The 16,698-nt window shown below is 41.0% G+C and overlaps 1 protein-coding gene across 1 annotated transcript; it reads left to right on the forward strand.

Moving 5' to 3' along the window:
- peli2 (pellino E3 ubiquitin protein ligase family member 2) lies at positions 1–11,779 on the forward strand. The gene is made up of 6 exons (XM_026355044.1): positions 1–320; positions 5,162–5,291; positions 7,277–7,378; positions 8,249–8,446; positions 8,658–8,846; positions 8,943–11,779. The coding sequence occupies exons 1-6, from the start codon at positions 244–246 to the stop codon at positions 9,519–9,521; spliced, it is 1,275 nt and encodes a 424-aa protein (XP_026210829.1). The 5' UTR covers positions 1–243; the 3' UTR covers positions 9,522–11,779.
- Positions 11,780–16,698: the final 4,919 nt, after the last annotated feature.

The raw sequence follows: 16,698 nt of genomic DNA on the forward strand, positions 1-16,698 counted from the left end.
TCGCTGTTTTTGTATCTGCACCAGAGCGGATTGAGCCGCCAACTAACTTACACTTTGTTATGTCACGGAAAAGAAGTTTGAAACCCGCGTACTTATAGAAAACTGGATTTGTAGGGGTACTGAGACACGTGTGGCAGGATGTGCGACCTGAAATGAGAGCGTGTGGCGTCTTTTGAAGGGAATTCCTGGTGATTTTTGAGCCGCTGTTTTTAACCGTACAGCCCGGCGGAGCCCAGAAGCCTCATGTTCTCGTCGAGCCAGGAGGAGCACTGCGCCCCGTCCAAAGACCCGGTGAAGTACGGGGAGCTGGTGGTGCTGGGGTGAGTTAGCCACAATCACATGCATTTTGACATAATTTCACTTTGTAGAGGCTCGTTAAGTAAAACGCCAAAGCGAGTCATTTGAGGAGGATCATGAGGAAGTTTCTCAACAGGACATTCACGTAGCTCCATTAGCTACGTGACAAAGTTTGGACATTAAAGCTTGACTCATTCCAGTAATATGTTTTTGCGTAAGGCGCTTTATTTATTTACCTATTTTATTTTATTATTACCCAGCCCAACCTATAAGCTATTCAATAAAACGGCAGCAGAGAAATCCACCCGCTCACGTTACTCCACGAATCGGACATGTGCGCAATCAGAAATGTGAAACGTTAACTGGGGCTCCAGCTTCGCTTTGCAGGGTTACTGTCGATGTCTGTTTCTCTTATAACAGAGGATAATCATATAGAAAAGGGGGGTAGTTGCATTTAAACCCACCGATGTCCGGGAAATAGAAATGATCAGGCCAGTTTTAGTGACTGTGGTGAAATAACCTCACACTCAGCTACTCTGACCAGGACGCTCCTTCCATCCTGAAAGTTGGATTCATGGGGTTAAGGAATTCGGAAGTGGTGATGGTCCCCTCCCCCAGCCGCAGGGTTTCTTCCTTTTTACAATACTGACTGTAGCTCAAACCTCACAACTTTAAATCTGCATAACACACAGCTTCAGTAGTCATGAGCACATGCACCACCAGGCCTCGTATTATTATGCATTATCTCCAGGAGGCCAGATGTGATTTACAGATTTCTGTTGCAGTGGTTTGTTTAGAGGTCACACATCTATCTTAAACCATGAGAAACTTTTTTTTTTTTTTTACTATTTTGTCTGGTTACATGATCAGGTTCAAATGATTTCATGTCAGGTGCTCAGGGGAAAACAGAAACCTGAACCATTAATCCTTTCCTTTCCTAAGGCTGGTACCTTGGAAGTGATGGGGGCCAAAATCCACAGTCCTTGTTCTGTGCAAAAATCTATTACAATGTGTATCTGAAATTAATATGAAGCTTCAGCAGTCTGAGTTAATCAAATCAAGTGGATCGTTCACTTGGCGGCTAGTCTTTTGGTATAAGTTTCCCCTTTTTAAGTGTTTCCATGGGAAGTGCTTGCTTGTCAAGTTGCAAAGAAAGGATGGTAAAAACAATAATTATGTACTAGAAGGCTGCAGCCCTGTACCATATCAACTTAATGGGAACTATTTGTAAGTTTGAAGCCTTAAACTAACTTAAAGTAACTTTTAATACATATTTGCTCAAAGGGAGGACCGTGGATTTCCCTGTTACATAAAAAGCATATTTTGAAGATATCTCTTTAAGGCCACTAAAGATACGAGGGCTGATTACAACAAGTAAAACCTGTTTGAGTGTTCGTATGGGGCACTTTGTTTTAGTACAGACTTCTTGAAAAATAAAATCTTGATTCAACCTTTGTCATTTTTAGAATAGTTTGTTAAAATTGATGCTTTTTAACAATGATTTGATTGGTATTTAGATCACATTTAACATGTGAATACTTTGGTTTTTAGAAAGCTAAAAAGCTTTTTGAAAGGCTTTTTGTTTTTTTTTAGAACATGTTTCGTATTCTCAGTAAAGTTTCAGTAGTTGGCATTCATACTGAAACTATTGTATGGGCTCTTAATCTGTTGACGTAATAAAGTTAACCCAGCTGTAGTGGCATTAGTAAACATAAATCACCCTGTCAATTATGGAAATACTACTTTTTTTTTTAATGTTTGACCAGTTTTAATTTAAACTTTTATTTTTCTGGAATTGTGCAGGACAGACTGTGGCCATTTATCCTTCTAAACAACCATGTTTATGCTGGTAAACTATCAAGGGCAGCAGCTGCACCAGATGTTGAACCTGCTGTGTTATTAGTGATTAGAATTTGGCCAGGATTGGATCTCCTTAAAAAGTTATTGAATCTTAAAATGCACGTGTCTAGGTGACTGTGCTGTGGGAATTACACGTGTATAGTGTTTGTTATAGGAACTTGAAATGCGAAGCTTATAGAGGTTAAACACAAAACGTGGTTCAGTGTGGTTCTGTCCCTTGCCCTCCACCTACACACATCACACTGCTTATTATAAGGGACAAAAAGTGCTGACTGCTTATTACCCCAGGCTGAGCATGTGGCATGTTTGAAGCTAATGCTTTTGTTCTCTCTCCAGACATGAAGACACATATTTGAATCAGATGTGACGGGTATATAATCACTGACATGACATCACATCCCATTGATAAAACTGATGGTAGACAAGATAGCTGACAGCGTGGAACAAAGCTTGTTTGAGCAGCAGTTCCCTCACTGGTTTGTTGTCCTGATCGTGGTGGCTCTTATTACTTGCATGGTTGCCCCCCATCTCTGCCTGGGTGGATTGGCTTGGTTGCGGTCGGTGAAGGGCGGGGCAGCTGTGTGGGTATCCTGGAAATGAAAGGATGGATTGATCAGGACTCAGCCTTTGCCTCTCCTCAGCTTCCTCTGTCCATTGTGGCTCGGAGACTGGGCCTATTGATTGAACTTTGTACATTTCTTCCTGAAGAATCGCTTGGTAAAGGAAGTACATAGATCAGCTTTTAGACATCTTTGGTACGAGCTGGAACTAATTGTTGGCATGTCCTGTCTCTTTTGTTCATCTAGGGAGAAGGGTTTTGTTTTCCTGAACTCTGCATCAGGGTCATGTTGTAGGTGGGGCTGGTGTGGTGTCAGTGTGTTGTGCAAGATCATATCACTCAGATGGATATTTGAGGTCATGGCAACATAAGTCAGAGTCAGCTGACTAATGCTTTCCTCATTAACTATGCCATCTGGCTGCCTCCCATGTAGTGATTATGTATTTTGAAATATTTATACACTTTAGATTGACCTATTTTAAGCACTAACAGCCTGTAGTCTTACTTTTTAGTATCACCTGACCCCTCTACCATCTTCTGTGACCTTTTAAAGCCACCTTGCTTCTCTGTCATGGTAATGAGTGTTATAACAACTCAGCATATCTGCAAACATTAGCTTTTCATGTTAGCATAAGAGGTAGGAGGTGCTGTTGGCTCCTTAGCACAACCCTGGAGGATAGGTGATACGCCAGTCTTCTAATCCCTGCTCCTAAGTCTTGCAAGATAAATCCGCCTGTCTCCGTCTGTCTGGCACAGGTCAAAAGGGAAATGATCACAATTAGTTGGAGCATAGCTTTAAAGAGCCTGTCCTAGCTAATGTGACGGTAGTGGTTCCTGGATGACAGAATATTGTTTTTCAATGTAATGATGAATAATAGAAGGCATGTGTGGCATTTCTCACAGAGCCAGGATTATATTCTGCAGTTAGAATACATCATGGCAAAAATGCTAAGCTGCATATCATCTGATTGTGTGCTGTGTGTGAGAAATCCAGGCACAGGTATCCAGCACACAGGCCTCTTCAATAAAATAGAAATCCTAACAGAATGTAGGCCTGACTGCTCTTTATTTAGATGTTGAGTTTCTAGGACAGTATTAATGGAATTTGCATCGGCACACTTTTAAATTTAAACCTGTGTTTATTAAACAGAGATTATTGATATTTCAGTTAGGATGTTAGGCTAAGACTACATGGGGTCAATGTGTTTATAGTCGGTGGTTAATAAACGTCATTGGAGCAAATTTAATATTATATATTTATATATTTTATTATTTTGAACATGCTAGAAAATATTTAATCTCGGAGGAAAAAAGCTGTAGAGTGTTGGCGATTGTAAGCACTTTAAAACGCAAACAATCCGTATCCACTATTATTTTGTCATAGTTTTGTCCACAGTATCGTTCAGTGCCTAGCCTAGTTCTCTGTGGGTGGCTTGTCCTACAGGCCAGCTTTGTGCACTGTGCTGACTTGGACCATGTGTTTCTATGCCTGGCCAGCCGTGTGGAGACATGGGACAGGTGGACTTGCTTGGGTGGGAGGCACGCTCTTGTTGTTGCTGTTGCGTTTAGGACACAACAAAGAGTAGAAAATGTCAGGTTACGTTGGTTGGCAGAGTTCATTCTCACACAGTATGCCCTGCCATGCAAACATGAGGCTTTAAATGGACATATTTTCGTCATGCAAAGTGTTTGTTCAGCACACTTTGGTTACATATGAGTGTGTGACAGAAGGTCTGTATGTTGGATGGAACTAGAGCATGGGGTGTCCCAGCTGTAGGAACCAGCTGGTAGATGGGGAGAGGACCAGTCGTACCGGAAGGGGCTTCTTCATTCATAAGGAGCAGCCTAGGCTATGTGCCTTGCAGCAGACTGAAGGGCAAAACTCAAATCTGGTGTCGAAAAGAGAAAACAGAGAAGCCTCTTAGATTCTTTTCTGGAAGCACTGAGGCTTTGAAATTGAGGTCTTAGAGCTATTTGTATCAGTGTATAAAATTTGACCATGAGAGAATGTGTTTTTAGTCATGTGAGCCAGTTCTCAACCCAGACTGCGTGTTCCCAAAGTGATAGCAAACCTGACGTGCATCTTAAAATCTGCTACTGCCTGAGTCACAGTGCAAAAGAACAGCTGCAGTTTACACAGAGCTAGCTCACTGAAATCATAAGCACCAGAGTGCATTATGTAATAGCAGACATTATCCAAGGTAACGCTTAGATTGCTAATAGGGTACATTAGATTGCCAGTGATGTAATGCATAGCAAAGCTGCTTTTTGAAACACATGAATGTTTCTAATTTTCTGTTTGTCATGACTGCAACAATTTTGCCTGTAAATCTCTTAAGACACCTCTGTGGAGTTACAAAATCTGTTTGTGTTGTTATTTAAAGAAACAAATAAATAACTGAATCTGCTGTCCTTTCCCTCCACCCCACCCCCCCTATGTGACAGGTACAATGGCTCTCTGCCGAATGGAGATCGGGGTAGACGGAAAAGCAGATTTGCGCTATACAAGAGGACCAAAGCCAATGGTGTTAAGCCAAGCACTGTGCACATCCTTAACACAGCACAGGGCAACAAGGTACAGAACAGATAAGAGGATGAATGGGTTATTTAATGAACAGTTTCTTGAGAATCAACATTTGTCTGCTTGTCTTTTGATATACAAATGAATAACTGATAGAGTGAGTGCTGTGTAATTTTGTCTAAAATATTTAAGTTGTTTGGACTCAACCAAATAAAGGTAGGAGGAGCTAAAAGTTAGGGATTTTAGTAGCACGTGTAGTGTGGAGTAAATCTTTTTACATTATTGTTGGCAGTCTTAAATGTTGACATTTATTATGACATAACTTTTTAGCCTGGTCTCATAGCTTTTCTTTGCACCCGAATGTTAGCCAGAAACTGCCCCATCCAGTATGACATGTCTGCCTCATTCCTGCATTTGGTTCCCAAGCCAAACAGGTAAACAAGCCATAAGACCTGCTTACCTCTGCACCTACTGGAGGCCTGTATTCCAGACATTTGTTGGAAGTTTAGCTCCCTGGTTCAAGTTACTCTAACCTTGTGGAACTTGACTCCTGATATGTATTTAGAGGTTTTTCTGCAACTGAGGCTTTTTCATTGCAGCGATCGTGCGTCATTCCAAACACTTTTCAGCTGGTGTTGTGCTGTGCTGATACAGTGATCTGTAAAATATTGCAAAATGTTCCTTATCCTCCTTTCTCAGAAACCATGTTTCATTAGACTTAGCTGTTTTTAATGCATAGGTCAAGTGAGCAAAATGTGTCACAGGCTGTTTCTCAGATGGGAACTGCTGTCTGTGTCCTTCTTCCCCTTTTATCTCTGTTCCTCTCTGCCACCCTGTTACCAGGCTTGGGATTAGAAGGGTGAACTGAGGAGGAAGTTGTTGCAGCGTAGCCTGACCCTCCACTCCCTGCTGTAGACACATTCAAAAATAGCCATTCCTTAAGAGACAAGTATGGTGGTGAGTTACATTTGAGGAGAGCTTTTTTTTAAATAAAGACAAGAATGGACTCAGCCCCTTTATATATAGTTTTATAAATAGTTTTCTACAGCAGTTCCCCAACCTCCTCTTGCTCCATCACAGTATAACAGTCTCATAGAAATGAACTGAGAATGCTTTGTGTCTGAAGCTCACGTGTATGTGCACACTCTGGTGTCCATGGCTGTGTTTTTATTTTCCCTCTCTCAGGGAGGAAGTGTGTGACAGTTTGTAGGCGTGGCTTTGTGTAGATAAAAATATATCTTACAGTTTGAAGTGTGTATGAACTTTTAGCTGTTGAACAGGTGCAGCACCATTTGTTTGTAGCAGCACAGTTGAGACAAGACTGCATGTGAGGATGACATTTGTCCCCATCTGTCTCTGATGTTACAGCAGTGTGTGGCAGTGCTGATGACCCACTTTTTCCTCTCCCTTTTTCCGTCCTGCACATGACAAAGAGGAGGGGGTGTTTGGGAAAAGGAATTCACACATTAGAGTGGGATGAGAGTGGCATGTGGGAAAGTGTTGATGGGAGGTGGGCATGAGTGACTTTAACTCTCCCTTACCACTACAGCAACTGAGGCAGTTCAGCTGGTTGGCAGGCTTGTGTTAACTAAGCCCAGTGGGCAGTTTATGATCATTGTCATGGGAGTGTGACTTTACACACTCTTCTCTCTTGTAGGAATTCCCACCACAGATCTTTACTTTAGGGTAACATTATATAAAAATAAACCCAGTACACAATTCATGCTTCACTCTCTACCTGAAAGGGATATTTAAATGTAAATAACTGGGTAAACTTGAGAAGAAGAAAATACTGTCTTCTAACCAGCACGTTAGTTCCATGCAGTTTAATAGTTGGGGTTAGACCCCCCCCATCTTTGATTTAAGCAGTGATGCGATGACTACATCATGATGGCAGTCTCACATCTGGTGTTAAAGCCACAAACCAAAACATTAAACGGATTCTCCTCACTTCACAATAACTAAGAACAATCAAGCATTTCTTGTTATTACGGTATTCAAACATGTGGCTTATGGTTTTTCCGTTTGTTCTGTTTCAGGCTGTGAACTGTAAAGGCCAACACAGCATCTCATACACACTGTCCAGGAACCAGACTGTAGTGGTGGAGTACAGCCATGACAAAGACACAGACATGTTTCAGGTAAACCATTAAATGATACTCTTAAATGTTACTGTGCTGTATGAATGATGCTGTTTAACAATAACCTGTTGGATTATTTAATATTACCTGGGGTTGTATGCAGGGATCACATTCATTATCAAACTGTTGCATTTTTTATAGGGTGTGCTTGGATTGTTAGGCTTACTTTTTATAGTCTATTTTATAACATCATCATAACATTTTAGAAATGTTATGAAACCAGCCCATCCCCTACAAGGGACTACATGTGCCTTGTCAAATGTTCTGTCTGTAGCATTTATCTGAATATACAGCAAAGAGATGGTGACCAGAGGGAAGTTGTCACTGTAGACACGTGCTTCAAATTCAGCCTTTCATTGTCTGTGTCTTCTGAATAAATAAAAACAAGGACACCGCAGAGGAGGAGAAAACATTCAACAATGGGACTGTAGGGCAGAGATTAACAAAAATGAGGAAATGAGGGGAAAATGCTTATTTTTAGCTTGTTTGTTCAGCTCGAGAACTGTTTGGACAGTTTCAGTGTGGTCTGCTAGAAAATAAACCTGAAATATTCTTTTAGATAACAATATGAACATGGATTGTCTTCAGAATTACTATACAACATGCTGCTCTAAATGTACCTTATCTCAGCATTTTTTTACCCGATACAGACACTTAGGAACATGATCTTTTGCATTATCATTCAAATGTCAGACTGCCACAAGCTGGCAAAAGGTTGAACTACCAGGAAGCTCAGCTCAGAGTTCAAATGTCTGCAGGGAATTTAAAAGAAACCCCTTCACATGCCAGTGCACTGACAACAACCACAATAGCAAGAAACCATAAAACAATATAACACAATATTGATTCATGTACTGTGTTGTTTTATAGATTGGGCGTTCCACAGAGACTCCAATAGATTTTGTGGTGACTGACACAATAGCAGGAGGCCAGGAGGGAGAGGAGACTCCCATCACACAGAGTACCATCTCCCGTTTTGCCTGCCGAGTTGTCTGTGAACGGAACCCCCCCTACACTGCTCGAATTTATGCTGCTGGGTTTGACTCCTCGAAAAACATCTTCCTGGGGGTAATTACTAGTTGTGTACTGTAGATATACATTGTCAAAGTTTATCCTGCTGTTAGTTCATAAGGTTTTGTGTGAAGTTGGTGAAGCCTTTAAAATATGTCATTTTTAAAAATGTATTTATTTATTATATTAATTTATTTTACTGGTAGTGCGGGGCAAAGAAAGTGGAATTTCTGTTTGCATCATCATCAACGCTCTATTTTGCCTATAGGAAAAAGCAGCGAAATGGAAAAACCCAGATGGTCACATGGATGGCCTAACAACCAATGGTGTGCTCGTAATGCACCCCAAGGGCGGGTTCACAGAAGAGTCCAAGCCAGGCGTATGGAGAGAGATATCCGTTTGTGGAGATGTTTACACACTGAGAGAGACCCGCTCAGCTCAAACCCCGGGCAAACTGGTCAGTAGTTTCATACAGTGTCACAGTGATGCAGCTATCTTTCATTTTCATGTGAAGGTCAAACTAAATATGTGTCTTCTACATCTCCCTCTATAGGTGGAGATTGAGAGTAATATACTGCAGGACGGTTCCCTGGTGGATCTGTGTGGAGCCACTTTGCTGTGGCGTACAGCAGAAGGCCTCTTTCACACTCCCACCCAAAAGCACCTGGAGGCTCTCAGGCAGGAGATCAATGCAGCGCGGCCCCAGTGCCCTGTAGGTCTTAACACCCTCGCCTTCCCTAGCATGCAACGCAGCCGTGCTCTGTCCTCTCTAGAGGACAAGCAGCCTTGGGTCTACTTGGCCTGCGGTCACGTGCACGGTTACCACAACTGGGGCCACCGCTCAGAACAGGAACCTAACACTCAGCGAGAGTGTCCCATGTGCCGGGTGGTGGGGCCCTACGTACCACTGTGGCTGGGCTGTGAACCAGCCTTCTACGTGGACACAGGTGCACCTACACATGCCTTTGTGCCATGTGGACACGTGTGCTCTGAGAAGTCAGTCAAGTACTGGGCGGAGATCCCTCTACCACATGGCACCCATGCATTTCACGCTGCCTGCCCCTTCTGTGCCACCCAGCTCAGCCTCACTCAAGGCTGCTCCAAGCTAATCTTCCAGGGCCCAGTGGACTGAGCTGAAGGGTCCTGCTCTGGCAAAGAAGATTAGACAGGAATGCCAACATGCTGTGAAACTGTTCAGATAATTTTATGCTTTGTTTTGTTCGTGTAAGCCAGCTGTGGAAAGGAGCAAGTCTTCTCAAGTTCTGGTCATGTACTGTGGATTCTGCACAACAGAGAGCCATTACAGATGTTCAGGGCCTCTTGTGGCTGTTTGAATGGCCACTGTGGGATATAGAGACGTGGAGCACACTGGACCACAGATGCCTGGCTCCTTCAGAATGAAATACTGTTTCAGCTGTCCTGCCAGCCAACTGCTCTAAACAAGGCTCCAACATCGGGCTGTTTAAACTACAATGCCTGCTGGTTTTCCATCAGAGGGCCTTAAGAATAAGGTTGCAGAAATAATTATTAATTTTTACTCATGAATCAGTCTCAACCAGATAAGTGAGCAAGTGTAGTTTGTTCAGTTGGAAAAGATAAAGGAAGAAGCATTTATAGGCTACTTCCCGGTGAGTTTGAGACAGTTTTTACAGAGCCAGACAGCTGGACTGTTGGCTGGAAGAAAAGCCAGGATAACTTGGGTTGTTGGGGTGTACTAGTTAGGTGCCCCCTATTGGCCTCTCAGCCATCAACTCCTAATGTCATCTAGATCATGTAGCTGGAGGTAACTTCCATTTACTGAGCAAACTTGGGATGGAGGTTAGAAGATGCTTTTTGTGTACAGACATATAATCTAGTGCCTCAAATCCATTAAACTGTGGGTATATTTTTCATAAATGAGAGAAGATATTTTGATGAAGGTAAAGGGAGAGATAGTCTTACACACAGGTCATAAATAAATGACAACCCACGAGGATTCTTCTTTTTATCTGACAGAAGAGGTATTTTACTACACTGAGGCCCTTGTGCTGTTTTGTAATGCAAATGTTAATATATTTTTCTCCTGCATAAATAATGTGTGTGAGCATGTTTGTGTGTTTGTGTGCACGTGCGCATGCGTGCACAGTTGTGAATGTGTGCATGTGTGGGTTGGACTGTGTGGGTGCCCTTGGGCTTTTGTTTGAATCGCCCTGCATCATTCACCCCATTCCCCTTTGTATGATCTCGTCCACCACGTAAAAACGCTCTCAGAGATACAACTCGCTTTGTCAGTGGCTCTGCTGTTTAAAGGTATAGGTGATGCCTGTTTGCAGTGAAAGAGAGCATTTAAACTGTATGACTATATGCATCAGAGTAACCTTGCTAGCTTGCTATGTCTCTTTCCCACACGTACTGTATTTTGTCTGCACTGCTGTTAGCTTTATTCCATGCTGGGTCTGATCCAATGATTTCTACACTGTCAAACCTGGGCACAGTCTCAGCAGCATCCAGAGATTATACCAAATATAAGGAGGAGCTGTTTTCTCTCGGCCACTCTCTCCAAGCCAAAGTGTTTCTTTAAACAATCCTAAACGCAAACTGCTGCTATGGTGGAATGTTGACAGCTCCGGATTACAGTCAGGGCTGTAGCACGCACCAGTTGTATGGGAATAATGATATTATGACACATAGTGCCAAATTTGGTTAAGTTCTATTGTGTGTGGATGAGTCAAGTTGGCCAAAACAAAGTAGCAGATGAATTGAAACTAAAGAATCTGGGACAAATCTGTGCATTCTTTTGTGATGTTAGCCGAACAGACTATGCCCATAGTAGAAGGTAGTCGAATGCATTATTAAAAATAGGAATTGTTGACAGTTATATTACTATTACGGCATTAAAACTTTCCCCCAGATTGCATTATGACTTTTGCTAAGGGGCAAAAGCCACTTGATTAAAGCCTCCTAGATTTAACAAAAGATATCTGACAGCAGTGAACTGACTTTTTTGGTCCGAAAAAAATAAAAAACAAAAAACATACTTGGCATTTTTAAAATGTATCTGCAGCATTGTACTTCTGGTCATACCACAGCATTTCTGATTCTCATGATTTCTTCCGATTTTACGTAACTTCCCTGCAGGGTCGTGCGCTAAGCGACATACTGTACAGTAGCATTTTTTTCTAACACTTTCAGCTCAAACACTGTGCCCCCTTGCTTAAGACTGTGTTCTGTTAACAGCTGCAGAGTAGCTGCCTCAAACATTCCTCCTTGGTAAACATGGGTGGGGCCATCAGTTCACCCAAGGGCTTGTTCCTCAGATTTTTGTCTCCTGCAGGAATTCTGTACACAAGCCATAGAATGCACTGATGCTCCCAATGCCTCCTTTGCAAAGAATAAAATGTTTTAAAATAACTTGGAGTGGGGTTGTGTCTGAATTTCAGCTTGGCAATTAAGTTAAATTGTTATACTTGCAGGAAGTGTTCGGAGATGCTGAGACAAAAACAATCGACTGGTTTAAAGCAATATGTGCAGTTTATGTGGATTTGTTCCTTTTTAATATCTGCTCTTTTTGAACACCAGCTGTCTCGACTGTATAGTAGTAATGTTGAATCACAGTTACATATGTGTTTCATCATTCCTCTGTATAAGCATTGCTCTTCTATCTTGGTTGCCAAAATTACTCTGAACATTGACAGCTCCATCAAACACAATATTTGTTAAGATAAGAAAAAGTATTTTCCTTAAGTTTATATCATTCACATTCCAGGTTATATCTTAACGGCCTCATCGCAGTATTAAAAATAAAAAAATGGACTGCATGAATAATATTCCCCCTGTGTTCACTGCACGGCTGGAGCCACAGGAGGGCACTATTTCCTCAGCAATGAAGATTCTGGCACTGTGCCCACCAAACCACTGAGCCATCAAATAGCCAAAACCAAGAGCAAAGAGATGTAAGTTTAGTATTTGTCACAACAAACATCAAAGTACAAATAAATCACAAATGCATCTGAAACTTGAGAAATTAAATTAACTACTCTGGCATCCCTATATATGGCTGAAAATCCCCTGTATGTGCAATTAGAACACCATATGAAGTCGATGTAGGATATATATTTAAAGTTTCTTTTTTTATTTTACATTCCATATTTATGGCCGTCTTTTTGCAAATTAATTATACTGTTAATAGACTGATCTCAGATTTAAATCCAAAAGAAATATGCACAGTTATGTGCATTTTATATATATATATTTTTTTCTTTTATGCGCATGCAAAAAATATTGCACGATGATGATGACATTTTCCATCATTCGCATGTGACTTCATCTCCTCTATAATAACTGCACATGAAAGGGATTTAAATACATAACATGTCAGTTAGGCGTTTGGAGAGCATTGGAGCTGTGGGATGCCATGCTTCCTAATTAACATTTCTGCAGTAGATGTGAGATGGGTTCATATGTCTGCATACTTGCCTGTTTTTCTGAATGACAGAAGAGGCACTGAAGGTGACAGCATGCTAATTTTGAGATCATTCGGTGGCTCCCTTGCCTTAAGTAGGGCAGGGGTATGCAAATAAAGTGGAATGATACAATTTTTTTTTCTGATACCAGCCTCCTGGATGAGAAAGTAAGTTTTTATGTGCTATACTGATGCTGTTTTTTATAATAGGTCGACACAAACCACGTTACGCCCATCACCACCCTTTTGATTCAAATTAACTTCTAACACTTTTCACAGTCACAGTTGCATATTTTCCAACTGCAAAAGTTCCTGTTTGTAATGTATTTCACACGAATATTGCCAGACAGAATGAGTGACCAGCACAAGTGCATATCCTGTTTATTTATGCAGGAGTATACAGGAAAAATGTGCGCAGTTATGATATTTCCCTTAACCATTTGCTTATGGAATAGGTGAAATATTGAGAAAGCCCTTTAATTTTTATTTAACTCATCTTCACTTTCATACATACATACACATCTCTTTTACAAGAGAGACATGACTAAACAACAGCATACAATAAAACAGGTTCATAAAAACATATCCTTAATTTACAACAATGACATAACAAGATAACATAACCTGAGAGACACGACTTTTGATGTTGCAGGACTCCCCAGAGACAGATAAAAATGATCAGCAAGCAGTGGAGTTGAAGATGTATAGAATGACTCATACATTTCCTGTAATACAACTCTACTGGCTCCCTCAAAGACAAAGAGTCACAGACTATGTTATACATTGAGTACTCCTTATTTACAAAATTGGTGGCATGCCCCTTTAAGCAATGTATCATTCATAAAATCAAAAGCATAGGAACAGTTACCAACATTAATGGTGCAATAATATTAGGCCTTGCCTAAGTGTAGACTGGTCAATTTCTATCGGGCACATCATCTTTCTTAATACACTTGACTTAGATAAAGATCAGATTACGTTTTATGACAATACAGAAAACTAAATTCTAAAAGGTTCACATACTTTTTCTTGCTACTGTATGTAGGCTGTTATATACAATGCAACATCTGTCTGTCTTCTAGCTTCCTTAGTTTGGGTGTTACTTTGTGTCTTCCACATGTGGCTGCGGACTTTGTGCCACTCTATAAACAGGACACCTTAGCTGGCAAGTTAGAGGCTGTAATATTTTTCTAAATGCAGCTGAGGCAAATTAAGTGCAGATCATCATCTGTAAATAAGACTGTCTAACAGCACATACACCCCTCACAAGCAAGAGCAAGGCACATTTATCTCTCCGGTTTTTAATATAGTAAACTTGGCAGTCGTCATTTTATCTCCGGGCAAATTGGGCTGCCATGGCACGTGACACATATTGGACGCTGCTGTTAATTCCTCACTATTTCTGTCTCATGTTGTTAGTCACTTTTTGTTGAGGAGACTGTTTTTACCCACACTGCACTCATGCTTGGCTTTAAACTTGCCAAGTTGTCCACCTTTCTTTATCCAGGCACAAGGCCAAACACGCTGCACGGGCCTCTCGCTTGAGAGTTGATCACGTCGAACGAAACCATCCAACTTTTTTCTGTTTTTCGGCTTTACCTTTGAGCAAGCTTTGTCGCAGTAACATTACACAATTCAAAGCTGTATGCAGTGCAGTTTGAAGAGGATTATGATTATATCAGGCCTATTTACTATTTCATGTGGCTCTTGATGATACTTTGTACTCAGCCTACCCAGCTTATTACTTTCTCAATGAATAACAAATGAGTTGTCAAATAAAAGGCAAATAAACACAGGCTAAAGTGAAGCAGATTCAAATATTGTATTATAACATATTAGGGGAAAATAGGTTTGGAAACTCAAGCATTAAATTCAAATTTTAAAGTGGGCCAGAGTCTACCTCGGTGAGCCCCTGATGCCCTCTTTTTCTCATCTGCTCTTACATGTGGCGTCTTGCCTACTCATCCAAACAAGGGAACAAATTACTTTAATTATGGAGTAATTGCAGAGTCTTGTGTTAATTAAATCTTTATCAGTTTAAGTAAGTGGATTGCTCCCACATGGAAACCATGCAGAGACGCTCTGTCTTGCCCCCCTCCACCCCACCCCCTCCTGCTCTGTCTAAATTTTCAGTCTGAGACCATCTTTTATTCACAGTCTCTCTCACCCCTGCGTCTCCCACTGAAATGACTGGGATTACCATCATTTTCAGAAGGCGGTTGTTTTACCAATTCTGTCAGTAGCCAGCTGTTTCTTAAAAATACCATAACAAACATGATAGCGCCAGCGTGAGGGAGTGTCCTCCTCTGGAAAATGAGATACAAGATTTATCTGAGGTTCCTGGTGTTTGACAAAATTGAATCCTCTCATTTTAATTGCTCTCGACTAGGTGTGCTGCTCTAGGCAATGGAAACAGAAGCTCTGTATGTTGTCCCTTGTTCTCTTCAGACTATTATGTTCCATTGTGCAAAATGCCGATTATGATTTGCTTTATCCTTGTCATCTATCTTATTTAGGATCATTTAGGTAGCCACATGTTACAAAGGAACAGCAGTCAGCCCTGTTATTATGTGTGTTTGAGTCCCCTGCTTCTTGTAATGAGAACTGGATCACAGACGAGAATTAATCTCTCTGAAGACTTATTCACTGGTTCAAGGCCTCGCGACATGCACATTTTGTAGAAATTGTTTTGTTCACTTCTTCCAGCCTAGCATTTAATCCCATGTTTGGAATATTGATACACTTGTCATGTGTCTTGCAGCTTTCACAATGGTTTTTGCTCTTAACATAGAGCAAGTAACCAATCCATGTACTGACTTGGTTTGTAACAAACAATCTCACACAATAACATTACTTGTCTAATTTTACTTTTTTTTTTTAGCTTTTTTAATCCAGAAACAGTCAACCAACCACTTTTGTTAATGCCTTCTACACAATCGCTTGACACCAATACAAAAAGTAAAACAACTTTTGATCTTTTAACATCTACAGTGTGTGAATTTTGACTTGCAAATGCTCAGTATGGTGACAGTGTTTATGGGGTGATGAATGGGTGTAATGTGGCTGTAAAGCAGATTCAAAAGGGTTTAACTGGATTACACCTAATTTCAAGGTTGCTTAAGGTAAGATTAAAACAGATATGTGGTGAGTGTGGAAAATACAAAATCAAATAGATCCAATTTTGCTCCGTGGTCTCGTACACTACTTTTTCATGCATGGCTGTCCTGTTTTCATTGTGATGCACTGAGTTTTAAAAAAAAAACAGCAGGAATATTCTGAGACCGGATGTAGATTGTTACTGGAAACAGGAATCAGCAAAGAAAACACACAAATATTTCTAACAGCGGTTTTGCTCTGTTGGACCATCACAATTCACCATTAATGCCCTTTCTTATCTCATACAAATCCCCAGAGCTGGAACATTAGAGCACTCTAATCACACACTCTGGCATGCGTGTGTGTGTGTGTGTGTGTTTATGCACTCTAGCACCACTCACACACAAATACACAAAATCACGCACTTCACATACAATCTAAAAAGATAATGAATTTAATACCACTGCTATTACAGTCAACTAATGTTTGCTAATAGCCTGGTGCCATATGGAATGAGGGCTGCAACCATGTGGGTAATTCCTCTCTTTGGACAAGCTGTCAATAAAAAGGCCTTGCATTTTCTGTATGCATGTAGCAGGGGGGTGGGGTGGAGGGATGTTGGAGGATGTTCTTAATCCAGCAGACTCTCTAATGATTCCTGTGTGCCTCGAATAGTGTGAATATGTTTGCAGCTGTGTTTTATCTCTTCTATCAGCTGGGATATGTGTTCATATTAACACTCCATCAAGCATTTGTGCATATTCTGTTCAGT

The sequence above is a fragment of the Anabas testudineus genome, chromosome 12, assembly GCF_900324465.2.
Source record: "Anabas testudineus chromosome 12, fAnaTes1.2, whole genome shotgun sequence".
NCBI classification, from domain to species: Eukaryota; Metazoa; Chordata; class Actinopteri; order Anabantiformes; family Anabantidae; genus Anabas; species Anabas testudineus.

Bases quoted from the DNA above. Each gene is read 5' to 3' on its own strand.
- peli2 (XM_026355044.1), top strand. From the start codon at position 244: ATGTTCTCGTCGAGCCAGGAGGAGCACTGCGCCCCGTCCAAAGACCCG. The intron at 321-5,161 runs GTGAGTTAGCCA...CCTATGTGACAG, and splicing joins GGGGAGCTGGTGGTGCTGGG to GTACAATGGCTCTCTGCCGA. The intron at 5,292-7,276 runs GTACAGAACAGA...GTTCTGTTTCAG, and splicing joins ACACAGCACAGGGCAACAAG to GCTGTGAACTGTAAAGGCCA.